Below are 12,958 nucleotides of genomic sequence, written 5' to 3' on the forward strand. Positions count from 1 at the left end.
AATACAAAACTATATATTTAATATAGAATATATTGTATATATTAATATGGCTATTGTATTTTATAATAAATCTTTTAGTAATTAAACTTTAAAATTATCAAAATAATTTTTTTCTTAACGGGTTGAAACGGGTTACCCATGTGTATACCCATTAAGAGCCCGTTATTTACGGGTTCCTAACGGGTCACCCATGATGACTCGATTAGTTATCGTTTGGACCCGAAACTCGTTATTTTTGTGTCATTTTTATATCGTGTCACCGTATCGTGTCAGAAAGTGTCGGGTCTAAAAGGGGCATGTGAATGTCGGATGAGGCCACCACTTAGTTGTGTTTCATAGGGCACCATTTGACAGAGGTGACGGGGTGAATGGTGGTTTTGCAGTTTTTTATTTGTTTTAAGCTATTAGGGTTTTAAAATTAAAAATTGGCATAGCATCGAGAATATCAGGTGTTGTAGATTTGGTACAGATAGGCAGGAGGTGGGAGCGGTGGCTAGAAAGCTTCCACATTAAGGCCACAAAGGGTTTTTGCACTTGCATCGCGTGTGCCCGTTATCTAGTATTCTATAATGTTTCGGTGTAAAAATGCAGTCATACATCAGATGACTATATTTACATGACTAGGTTATGGTTGTTTATATTTACATGACTAGGTTATGGTTGTTTTAATCCAGTTGAACAAACATCGATACATCTAATGTATTGTTGAAAACCTAATTTGCATTTGGTTTGCAGTCATAAGCATTATTTGTTTCTAGTACTCCACATATTTTTGGTCATTGTGTTTACTGTAAGTAACCTGATTTTTTCTTTTTTGAACAAACGATATTATTTACACTAAGGGGGAGGAGGCTGAGCTTAGCCTCACAATGGGCTATCAATAATGTGATTCAAATTTGCATTTGACAAGAATTGAACCTAAGACCTCGCACTTACAAGTGAAGAGAAATATCACTAAATTATAGTACTCAGTAGCAGTAACCTGACTTGAATACATATTTATTTACACAAAGGTAAACAATATTGATTCAGGAGGATTAAGTTGTGGAGTTACAATAGGAGAAAGAAGGGAAAAGAAATTGAGATAATTGAACATTAAGCATATATATAACTTTTACATAACCTAATTAAAAGGGATCATTTATCAAAGTAATCTTCAGTCCTCCCCTTGAATCCAATCTGCCCAAAGGTAAGGGCGATGAAAAGCCCCAAGTGCCATGTTATCAGCCACAACCTGCTCAAAAAATTGTATATCCTTGTCATATTTACTTGAAGCAAAAAAGTTTACTAGACTTTTTGGTACATTGGCGCGACTTGAGTTCAGTTCATTACTTTAGTTTAATATTATAAAAAATTTGGAGCCTGTTTGGTAACTATTTTGTTTTGTTTTTTTTATTTTTTTTATTTTTTTTATTTTTTATTTTTAAGTTTTTATTTTTTGTTAATGATGGAGGGAAAAAACGGAGAGAAAATACAACCATTCCAAATAAAAAAAATTGAGAGAAAATGAGGGATGAAGACGAGTAGAGTTAAAAAAAAAAAAAAATCTTTTGGTGTTTTTAGTATTTAATCTCAAATTTATCAGTTAAATTTAAACTATTAGGTTGTCATCATAAATTATAAATGTTTAATACAAAACCCAGGTAATAGAAATGTAATTTAATTATGTTTTTCTGTAGATGGCATTATTGAAGATCCACGATAAATTAAAACGGTAATGTTGGTTTGATAAGATTGGTCCCATGGTCTAGTGGTCAGGACATTGGACTCTGAATCCAGTAACCCGAGTTCAAATCTCGGTGGGACCTTCTTTTTATTTCTTTTTACACCCATTTTTATACTTATACTTATTGACTTCTATGTTTTTTGTTTTTTATTTTTTCATTGTGGTATTTTGTCCCTTTTTTTACTTTCCTTAGACCTACTTTCATTCTTGAAGTAAAATTCAAATTTTAGATTTTAAACTCATCCCAACTTGCTCCAACCCTTGGACCAAAAATAAGTTTTAACCCAAAACTTATTTCTAAGGCAAATTTAGGTTAAGATTCCTCCTGAGTTAGTGGGTTGGCCACACCATATATGTGTATTCTTTTTTAATTTTGTTAAGATTTAATATGATCAAATTCAAAGGAAAAAAAATAAAAAATCTAATGGTCCAAAATTTAAGCCCAACGGCTAAAATAATTATAAAAAAAAAAAACTTTCATGTGCTTCCTATTCTTTCATAGTGTTCCACGAGTTTTATAATGTCGGTTTAGTGATTTTTCAATATTTATCGGTATCTAAATATTTTTAGGTTAAAATGTTTACGAAATTAAATTAGAATAGTCTACATAATTTTTATTTTTAAAAAAGTCAAGAAAAAAATTATCCTAAATTTAATCTTTAGTGATCTCAAGCTAAATTTGACTCATAAGGGTTGGAGCAAAAAAAAAAAAAAAAAAAAAAAAAAACAGTTTATGGGTTAAATCTCAAAATTTTCTGGTTAAAAAATTTTTAGGTTTAACCCAAAGGTTAGATGGTCATAGGGAACAATAATAATACTCAAATCACATGATTAAGTTTATCAAACGACCTAAAGTCGACTAGATAAATTAATTGACTTATGCTAACACATTTTGCTAATCAATCTTAAATCGAATACACAAGTTATGTCGATCGAAATAGCTTAATATTTTACTAAATATGCAAACTCGATTAAGAATACCCTAAAAACAGAGATTTTGACTTCTGTATAACATAATTAATGAGATAAATCCTTAAAGTACATATACGATAGCTAGTGCAAGCATATTTTCTACCACTTTGTTTTTTATTTGGGATTGAAAGTAGTTAGTAGCTCAGAGATTATGAGCATTCACATTATATTCGATGTCTCAAGTTCAATTCACCCTCCCTCAATACCGCTTGTATAAAAAATAAAAAATACAAAAACCTATAGATTTGGGATTTAGGGGTTGTTTGGGGGTTATTTTGAGCGGCGTTTTGCTGCATATATGTGTTTTTGGGCCGTATAAAGTTTTTTTGGGTTGTTTGTATATGGCTTGGGTATTTGGGCCTTGAATGTCGGAATTGTGCCCTTTGGGCTGTTTTATTGCAATTTTGTGTTTGAACAGAAAAGGAAGAAAAATGAAAAACCTTTGATAGTAATCGAAACAAGATCAAATAATAAAGGTACAAAAATTAGAAGGGTTACTGACCAAAACTGAGAAGTGAGAGCAGGAGGTGAGGGGAAGTGAGCGAGTTCAGCACCAATGCTCTCAAAGAAGAGCCCCGTCAAACTCTTACCATCGATTAACGGTATGCTCGAGGGAGCCAGCCATCCTATCAACCCAAACCCAATCACATTCAGATCTCTCCGCAGCCAATCCCTCTGAAAGCTACTGTTCGTTCCCAACACCATTCAACACAAAACAAAACCCTATATGCATCAGTGCATAGATGTCTTACCAGTTACCACATTAATTGTTTGCTTAATTTAGGCTAAACATTGATTATAATCACGCACTGGTACACATGCACAACAATATAACAACCATTATTTTTTTTGGTATGATTTTAACATGTGGCATGTCGATATTGTTTCGTATAAACCACATGTGTTAATATTATACTCATCAAGTATAAATCAATCACTTATCACATATCAATTAGTAACACGGTACATTGATATGTACAGTCACATACAACAATTTTTACTTTACGACAACAACAACGACAACAAAATCAACGGTCATGATCTTCTTAAGAAAATGATAGGTAAATTACCATGTGAACCTTCCTCCAGAAGCCCTAACTTGCCTCAGAGGGTTTCCAACCACAATAGGCTTCACAAAGCCTGTAATTAAAGAGAAGTGCAACATTAGTGTATTGTGCACAGAGGCGCATTTTAGTGAGAGCATCTATATATGTGTGAGTGTGTATATGTATATGTGTGTGTGAAATATGAACCTGAAGAAAGGCATGTCCTGTTTGGTGAGAGGGAGGAACTACCCAGCCTCATCACGGTTGATGCGGTCGCCATGCTTGCTGCCATTTTTTTCTGTTTCTCACTCTCTCAGCTGTGACTGTGAGTTATGGAGTGAGGGAGTCAGAAATGTTATTGGTGGAGGTGGTGGCTGAGATTAACTTGAAAGGGGTAGGGTTTTGTCAGCTGCCGGTGGAGATATTTTGGGAAGGATAGATTGGAGTTGCATGGATGGATGGTTATTCAATGATCATCTGCCACGTGGCACTTCATAGGATAAAGTGGGGTCTCACTCATCTAAATACACTAGAGGTGTTTACATTTTGCTGAAGATATGTGCTAGCTCAGCCTTTTGTATGTGATCTTGTGATGTGATGGTATTTCGCTAGCGTTTTAAAGTGGAGATTGCAATGCTTGATCAATTAGATTAGAGCAATTCAGATGGGCCTTCCGAGCTAACAAAACTCAACTCAACTCAAGATTGTTAAAGTCAAGGATGAACAAAATAAGAAAAACAAGTTAGAAACTCTGAATTTTTTATTTTTTTTTAGGTTGTTCACTGAAACTCTGAATCTTATAAAACCACATATGTACATCCACGTCACTTAGCCAACCTGGGCATAATCGTCACTTTACACACTCGGGGAGAAAATTACATAGAAAATAGGGACGGGTCATCACAATCTACTCCCCTTAAGAAAATTTCATCCCCGAAATTCCAACACAACACAAATCAATAATCAAAGAACAGACGTGGATACAGTCTAGCATGCGTTCCTCCGTCTCCAGGTGGCTTCCTCAATTGAGTGGTTCTTTCACAAGACTTTCACCATGCAAACGGTCTTGTTCCAGAGAACCTTATCTTTCCAATCCAGAATCGTCACTGGAACCTCATCGTAAGTCAAGTCTGGATTAATTTCCAGTGGTTGAGGAGGAATCACATGTGACGGATCAGATACATATCTATGCAACATAGACACATGGAACACGTTATTCACCTTTGATAATTCTGGTGGTAGCTCAAGCCGGTAGGTAACTTCACCAATTCGCTCAATGATTTGATACGGTCCAATATAACGAGGACTTAGCTTCCCCTTCTTCCTGAACCGTACCACACCTTCCCATGGTGATAACTTCAAAAACACCCAATCTCTAACCTTATATACCATGTCAGTTGAATGTCTATTGGCAATACTCTTTTGTTGATCCTGGGCCGCCTTAAGGTAAGCTTTTATCACCTGAATGTTCTGTGTAGTCTCATCCACAATCTTAGGACCCACTAAAACTCTCTCGCTGACTTTAGACCAACATAGTGGGGTACGACATGGTTTCCCATAAAGCGCTTCAAAAGGTGACATACCAATGTTAAAATGATAGTTGTCATTATAAGCAAACTCGATTAAAGCCAAGCACTTATGCCAACCGTCACCAAACTATAAAACTGAGGATCTCAACATATCTTCCAGTGTCTGAATAGTCCTTTCAAATTGGCCATTTTTCTGAGGATGATAAGCCGTGCTGTAAAGCAAATTCAAACTGAGAGCTTATTGAAAAGCTACCCAAAATTTCGAAGTGAATCTAGGATCCCGATTAGAAATGATACTAATGGGAACTTCGTGGTACTTAACAATTTCAGAGATGAACTGTTTGCTAACTAACTTAATGAGTAATTCTCACGAACGGGTATGAAGTGTGCTGACTTGGTGAGTCGATCAACTATTACCCACATACCATCATAACCATTTTGCGTATGAGGTAACTTGTACATGAAATCCATGGTAATATTTTCCCATTTCCATTGAGGTACGGGAAGTGGCTGTAGTAATCCAAACGGTTTCTTCCTTTCTGCCTCGACCTGCTGACAAACTACACAGCGACTTACATACTCTGCGATTTCTCTTTTCATACCAAGCCAATAATAAAATGGTCGGATGGTATGATACATCTTGGTACTCCTAGAATGCATCTCATAAGCTGAAACATGCGCTTCATCAAGTATTTCTTTCTTCAATCCTTCTATGTCTGACACATACATCCGATCACCTTACATAAACATACTATCAGGTCTCCGGATCTTAAGGTTTCATCTTTTCCCTTCTGACATTGCCTGTACCAACGTTTGTGATTCTGGGTCATTCGCCTGAGCTTCGAGTACACGATCCAACACAATTGGCCTAACTTGAAAATTAGCACGTAAAGTTCCCTGGTAATCTTCCTCTAATGTAACTCCAGTAGATTGCAATTCAATCAAAATTGGAACACTACGTGCATAAAGTGTGTTGAGTAGACCCTGGGATTTCCTGCTTAAAGCATTAGCTATAGAGTTTGCACGACCAGGATGATACTCAATTGTGTAGTCATAATCATTAAGCAACTCAACCCATCTCCACTGCCTAATTAAAATCTTTCTGAGTGAAAATGTATTTAAGGCTTTTATGGTCGGTGAAGATCTGACACATTTTCCCGTACAAATAATGCCTCCAGATTTTCAAATCAAATACAATAGCTGCTAACTCGAGATCATGAGTAGGATACTTCATTTCGTGGGGCTTTAACTGTCGTGAAGCATACGTGATCACTTTTCCATGCTGCATTAGTACACATCCCAAACCATTCAAAGAAGCATCACTATAGATCTCGAAGTTCCCACTATCATCAAGAAGTGCCAAAACAGGTGCATGAGTGATACGATACTTTAACTGCTGAAAACTTCGCTCACAATCATCACTTCACTCAAATTTAACTCCCTTCCTGTTCAACGGGGTTAGAGGCAGGCTATAGTTGAGAAATCTTTCACAAAGCGTCGATAATAGCCCGCAATACCAAGAAAACTCCGCATTTCCGTGAAGTATGAGGATGTTCCCAATTCTCTATGGCAACTACCTTCTGAGGGTCCACAAGAATACCCTGGGCTGATATCATATGTCCCAAGAACGACAATTGATCCAGCTAGAACTAACATTTACTAAATTTAGCATACAGTTGATTTTCCCTTAACTTCTTCAGAACCAGACTTAGATGTCTAGCATGCTCCACCTTTGTCTTAGAATATACCAAAATATCATCAATGAAAATAATGACGAACTTGTCGAGATACGATTGAAATACTCGATTCATCAAGTCCATAAAGGTTGCTCGAGCATTCATTAACCCAAATAACATCATGAGAAACTCATAATGAACATAAAGAGTCTGAAATGTTGTCTTCGGGACATCTTCCCTCCTGATCTTCAGCTGATAGTGTCTGGATATTAGATCAATCTTCGAGAAGACACAGGCACCACAAAGCTAGTAAAAAAGATCATCAATACAAGGCAATGCATAACAGTTTTTAATCGTTACCAGATTCAACTGTCGATAATCAATACACAGCCTAAAAGTTTTGTCTTTCTTTCGCCCAAAAAAAACTAGAGCTCCCCAAGGAGAAGTACTTGGTTGGATAAAACCATTATCAACAAGTTCTTGCAACTGGGTTTTCAGTTCTCTTAACTCAGCAAGTGCTATTTGGTAAAGAAGAAATAGGATATGTACCTGGAATTAGATCAATAGTGAACTCCACTTCACGATTTGGAGGTAGTTTAGGAAAGACATTAGGAAAATGTCTGACTACCCTAACATCCTCTACTCGAGCAGAAGTATGCTTGTTTAGCACCACATGAGCTAGGTAGCTCTGACATCCTTTCCTCAACAATCTCTTCGCTCTCATGGGAGAGATAAGGCCCTGTCTCAGCCCACAACGCTCACCAACAAAATGGACCACAGGTAAGCCCGACCAATGGGAGGAGACAATCTTCTCATAACAATCCAACTTGGCACGATTGTAATGTTACCAATCCATGCACAGAATAACATCGAAATCGACAATATCCAGAGGAACAAGATTAGTTGGCATGATGACATCCTAAACAAGAACAGGACATCCTTGATACTCCTAGCTAACATAGCAAGTCTCACCTCTAGGCATGGAAAACTCTAACTCATAACCGAGAGGAATATGGTGTGGTTGAGTCTTTTGAGCAAACATATAAAAAATAACATAATGTGTAGCACCTGAATCAATTAACACTCTAGCAAAAGGACCAAGAATATTCAACGTACCCATAATCAAATCAGGGTTGCTCTGAGCATCTTGCAGCGTGATGTGATGGACACGGCCTTGTGCTTGTTGCCGACCTTTGTTTCCTTGATTACCATGTCCTTGGATACCTCATCCTTGACTGGGCTGATAAGGCTGCCTAATCGAACCACCACTGCTAGAGGCGACGTCGAGATTCTAGGACTGTTCCCAAGTATACCACTGTGATCTGCCGTCCTGATACGGTGCATAGCCTCCTTGGTATGGTGGGTAACCACCTTGATAATAAGGATCAGGTGGATATGGATATGCTTCTCCGGGATACTGATCTATATCTCTTGGTAGTGGTAAGTACCACTATAACTTGTTGGAGTATAAGCACTAGGTCCTTGAATTTATTGGAGAGGGACTGCATGTGATAATGTAGGGGGCTAGGGTTTTTGCTAATTCTGCAAACACTGGCTAGCCCCATGCCCCATTTGACCACAAGTGAAACATCCACCACTACCACTTTTACACTCTCCGAAATGCCAGTTATTACACCTACAACAAGGTGGAGCACCAAAACTGCTAGGATTCCTCTGCTGCTAAAAGCTAGAACCACATGTGGACCTACCGCCTCCCCGCGGCGTATTAGAACTTGAACCACCACTGGATGAACCAGAACTATTACCACTGCGCTTAAAATTCTGAGTTTTACAAGGACTATAAGATGACTGTCCTTCATTATTTTTCTAAACATTACTTTTTTCTTCTTCATCATCACTATATCCGGAGCATTCTCGGAGTTCTTAACCCGAAGTAGAACCTCGAAAAATTCTTAATATGTAGAACATGGAGTTGATGTCGCCATAGAACGCAACCGCTTGCGAGTCCCCTTTTTAAAACGTTGGAGCATTTTAGCAGGATTTGCAGCAATCTTTGGACAATATCAAGGCAAATCAGCAAACTTCCTATGATATTCAGTGGCTGACATTTTCCCTTGTTTCAATTCTAAGAATTTGTCCCTCTTATGATCCAAATACTCCCGGTGGTATAAATCTAGCATGAAACCGCTGCTTGAAAACCTCCAAATTCATAACATCTTGAACTGACAACGGGAGCGATTCCTGAGTCCACCAGGATGTAGCCTCCAAATGTAAAAACCAAGTGGTTGGAAGAGTTCCCTGACACTGCATAACTCTGAAAGTTTTCTCGACATGATTGAGCCAAAGTTCAAATTTCTCAGGTCCCTCATTGCCCAAGAAATTATTGACTTAAAGGTGGGATACTGCTTCCAAAGTAGTCTTTTAGGGAGGAAGAAGTGAGGACTTAATAGCATTAGCAATAGCTTCACCAACTTATCCAAAATCTGGAAAATTAGACTTAGAGGAAACATGTGGCTCTTTACGAGGCGACATGGTTTTGACATAAAAGATAAAAAATGATTAGGACTTATAATACAAATGAAGAATGTAGGACTGCCAAACCTATGCTCTGATACCAAACTGACATACCTCGACCGAAGTCAAGGCATGCTGGCCGTCACGTGAGAGTGACGTAGCCAAAAGTGCAGAAGAAGTAAATAAGAATGTGAACAAATAAAAACCAAATTAAAACTTATTTAAGCTAGAATTAAGTAAGTATGCGTAAGTGGTCAACCCCAACTACAAACATTCAGAGCATAGATAACATAAAGGTGCGGTCGAACTGATTAAGTACTAAATACACAACTAAAGATAAAATATCCCTACATTATTTGATGGAGTGTCAGAACTGCTGATTAGTCCTCGTGTGCCATCAAAAGAGAACGACTATCTAGGACCTGGAGGGGTGAAAAACAGAAGGGTGAGTGGGCAAAAACATAACTTTAGATAACACATTTCTCTTTTCTAAAAGTAATAACCCCTCACTGTGAAACTCGTATAGTTTCCAGAAAATAATATTACATAAGTACGGAAATGAATGCCTGAGTGCAGTGAAAATGGAAGCATGTCATGCCACGATATCTCAACAATAATAAGCGTAAGCCAGGTGTGAAATCAATCTAACTAACATGCCAGTCGGAGTCACCTAAAGTGACCTGTACAACTGGACCTATTGCTCATCAGTCTATGTTAGCACACGAGTCAGAGTCACCTAGTGTGACCTGTACGACAGGCTGTGTGTAAATATGTACACTCTAGTGCTACGATCACGTGATGGCTAGCGATAAATCGCTGGTCACCTACGAGTCGGAACTGCCTAGTGCAGTCTGTATGACATGCTAGCACTTACTTGGATCCAAGACGAGTGTGGGGTGCGGGAGGTGAACATACACCTGAGGGTTGTGCCCTGGCCCAGGGCGGGAGCACTAAAACCGGGGTGCAGCAATGATGAGCTCTAAATGAATATATGCATGCTTATATAATGCAACCATTTCAATCACATAATAACTCACTTGAACTTACCTGCGCCTTTGTAGGATCATTTGACACAATCACAAATCTCATCATAATGCAATATTTAAATATAACACATTTAAATGATGGCATGCTATGCATAATCAATTTAAAACATTTCTGGAAACCGTAAGATACATATATATATATGAAAACAAATGCCCATTCACTGATATGTCGAAGGATCGTAGCCCCCTAGCCTCGCTTGTTTGCGTTCGTCCTTGGGGTAAGTCTCCCCTATATGCAAAACAACTATTTTTAGTTAATTATATAGCACATACGCAAGAATCTAAGAATAACTTCTCATAGTTTGCTCAAACGGAAGGTTTAAATATACAAAAAGTTCTACTCGAAGTCACGGACCTGTATGTAAAAACCACTCACCGGTCGGAAGCCTGACACGCCCTCATGCACCGTCCAACCCACAGCTACACGGAGGCACGTGCACAGCATACGCTGACGGAACCCTAACGGGCGCTAGAAATATTTCTTCCAAATACACGGAATATTTCATTAAATGGTAACGGCGTTATCTGATGCCGTCAGAATATTCCGTCAATTTTGACGAAATATTCACCTTCTTCTCCGACGTGCTTCTCCATCCGCTGTCGTCGGCATCGCCGTTTGGTTCACTAGATTCTGGGAAAATTTTCAAACCTTAATATCTAGCTCATTTCTCAACCAAAATCCATGAAATTTATATGGATTTGAAGCTCTTGAGGAGTAGAACAAGTTCGTACCTTTTAAAAGTCCAAAATCAAGTGAAAAATGGCCTGAAAATCCCTTGAAATTTCCGGCCAAAACTGAAACTTCTCGAACTCGCGTGATCCGACATCAACTCCTTTCGAAACTTAGTCTAGGGTCCTTAGGGAGTTGGGTAGAAACTTTCTTGATCCTTAAAACCTCGCAACTTGGCCACGATCATGACGACCTAAGAACCATCGAGTCGGAGTTCACGAGTCAACAGGTCAAAACTCGTTAAAACGAGAAACGATTGGTACGATTAAGTTCGTGAGGTCAAGATGAGCACTATGGTGGTGTTTTTTGGCTTGATCTGCGATGGTTTGATGATGGTTAAAAGGTGGTGGTGGCTCGGGTTTGAGAAGGACAATGAAGAAAGTGCGAGAAGGAGAGAGAGAGAGAGAGAGAGAGAGAGGGAGAGAGAGCTTGGGTTTGATTTGGCAGAGGAGAGAAAGATAATTTTAATTGGTCCAAAAGAAAGAGAAAATATCTAATTGGGCTAGGGATAGTGGGAACCAAAATAATTGGTGGATAATGATAGTGATCAAAATAATGTAAAACCACATATGTACATCCACGTCACTTAGCTAACCAGGGCATAATCATCACTTTACACACTTGAGGAGAAAATTACATAGAAAAGAGGGACGGGTCATCATAGGAGGAAAAAAAATTATTTTCCTGTTAAGATTGTTTACTATACTAGCTGGAATCGGAATAAAAATGATATTGATTTCATATAACTTGTTTAGTAGTTCACCTCATTCAGAATTAAGACTAGCTTGATTACTAAACTGCTTTGTAGATCATGATTTTTTTTTTCATGCTAGTTATTGAAATTTAATTTTATATCATATTAATAAATTTCATCACGTAAGGTTTTGCATCCTCATCCATTCCCACCCCTTTATTATTTGATAAAAAACTATTTCTTCTTCCTGATCTTCATCATCTTTATTCCAACCCTTTGCCCAGATGCATAGACCCCACGCCTTCCCCTTTCATTCTGCAGATCACTTGTCTTTCTTGTCTTTTCTTTTCCAACAGCCCTCCCACTTGCCCAGATGCATAAACCTTCACGACGCCTCCTATCATCCTCAATCAATTATCGTTTTTGTTAATAGGTTCTGCAAGCAACCAGGAGAACAGGGTCTGGTGGCATGAGTCCTCTAATGGAAATTGGTGGGATTGGAGAAGACTGATATAGTGTCTGGTTGTTGGTGGCGAAGTTGTAGATTATTTTGTAATAAGCAAAATTATAGAAGGGCAATCTCGGAAGAAACGTTGTATTCCGGATGGCCACCAATATCCGAAACTCAAATACTAGCTTAATCTAGAGAACCCACTCCGCCAATTTCAGGAGTTCAATTCGAGAATTGGGTGCGGTCGAAGAGCGTGCAATTCCATTACCGTGCCCTCCATTCCTCTTTAGTGAACACGCCATCAGAGTCTTGTAGTTGAATGATTGAACACAAATCAGCTGGAAGAATATGGCTACTAGGATTCTAGGAATTGCTCGTTTTGTTCTTTTCCTTCCATTGAAGCGATGACTTAGATTTTGTTCATATCGGCGTGCGATCTTTAATATTTGATTTAGGGTATGCTAGGGAGACTAAATTTGGAGAGAAAACTTGCAAACTAAGTAATAAGTAAATTATCAACTTCCATGTCTTTTAGTTTTCAAAATTTTGTCTCCCTATTTAGTCTTCCAAGCATTATTCCTTGACTTAACAAGGAATTGGATGGACAATCCAA

At 38.1% G+C, this 12,958-nt stretch overlaps 2 protein-coding genes and 1 non-coding gene across 4 annotated transcripts; 1 reads left to right on the forward strand and 2 right to left on the reverse strand.

The window, feature by feature from the left end:
• Positions 1-939: 939 nt before the first annotated feature.
• On the reverse strand, positions 940-4,168 carry LOC137716051 (photosystem I subunit O). Of its 2 annotated transcripts, none has more exons than XM_088691181.1 (4): positions 3,952-4,168; positions 3,769-3,838; positions 3,201-3,380; positions 940-1,234 (listed from the first exon to the last, which is right to left on the reverse strand). In XM_088691181.1, the coding sequence occupies exons 1-4, from the start codon at positions 4,034-4,036 to the stop codon at positions 1,138-1,140; spliced, it is 432 nt and encodes a 143-aa protein (XP_088547307.1). In that variant the 5' UTR covers positions 4,037-4,168; the 3' UTR covers positions 940-1,137. The 2 variants fall into 2 exon arrangements, with proteins under 2 accessions (XP_088547307.1, XP_068311545.2); XM_068455444.2 differs by having other exon boundaries at positions 3,201-3,383; positions 3,952-4,149.
• TRNAQ-CUG (transfer RNA glutamine (anticodon CUG)) lies at positions 1,737-1,808 on the forward strand. The gene has a single exon. It is a non-coding gene; the product is annotated as a tRNA-Gln (tRNA).
• Positions 4,169-4,782: 614 nt separating the features above from the next.
• Positions 4,783-6,889, reverse strand: LOC148698072 (uncharacterized). Its single transcript, XM_088690367.1, has 5 exons — positions 6,791-6,889; positions 6,469-6,555; positions 6,081-6,356; positions 5,699-5,822; positions 4,783-5,309 (listed from the first exon to the last, which is right to left on the reverse strand). Exons 1-5 carry the CDS (start codon positions 6,887-6,889, stop codon positions 4,783-4,785), a joined length of 1,113 nt encoding a protein of 370 aa, XP_088546493.1.
• Between the last annotated feature and the right edge of the window lie 6,069 nt (positions 6,890-12,958).

This window comes from Pyrus communis, chromosome 3 (genome assembly GCF_041283825.1).
Source record: "Pyrus communis isolate YQ-2024b chromosome 3, ASM4128382v1, whole genome shotgun sequence".
NCBI classification, from domain to species: Eukaryota; Viridiplantae; Streptophyta; class Magnoliopsida; order Rosales; family Rosaceae; genus Pyrus; species Pyrus communis.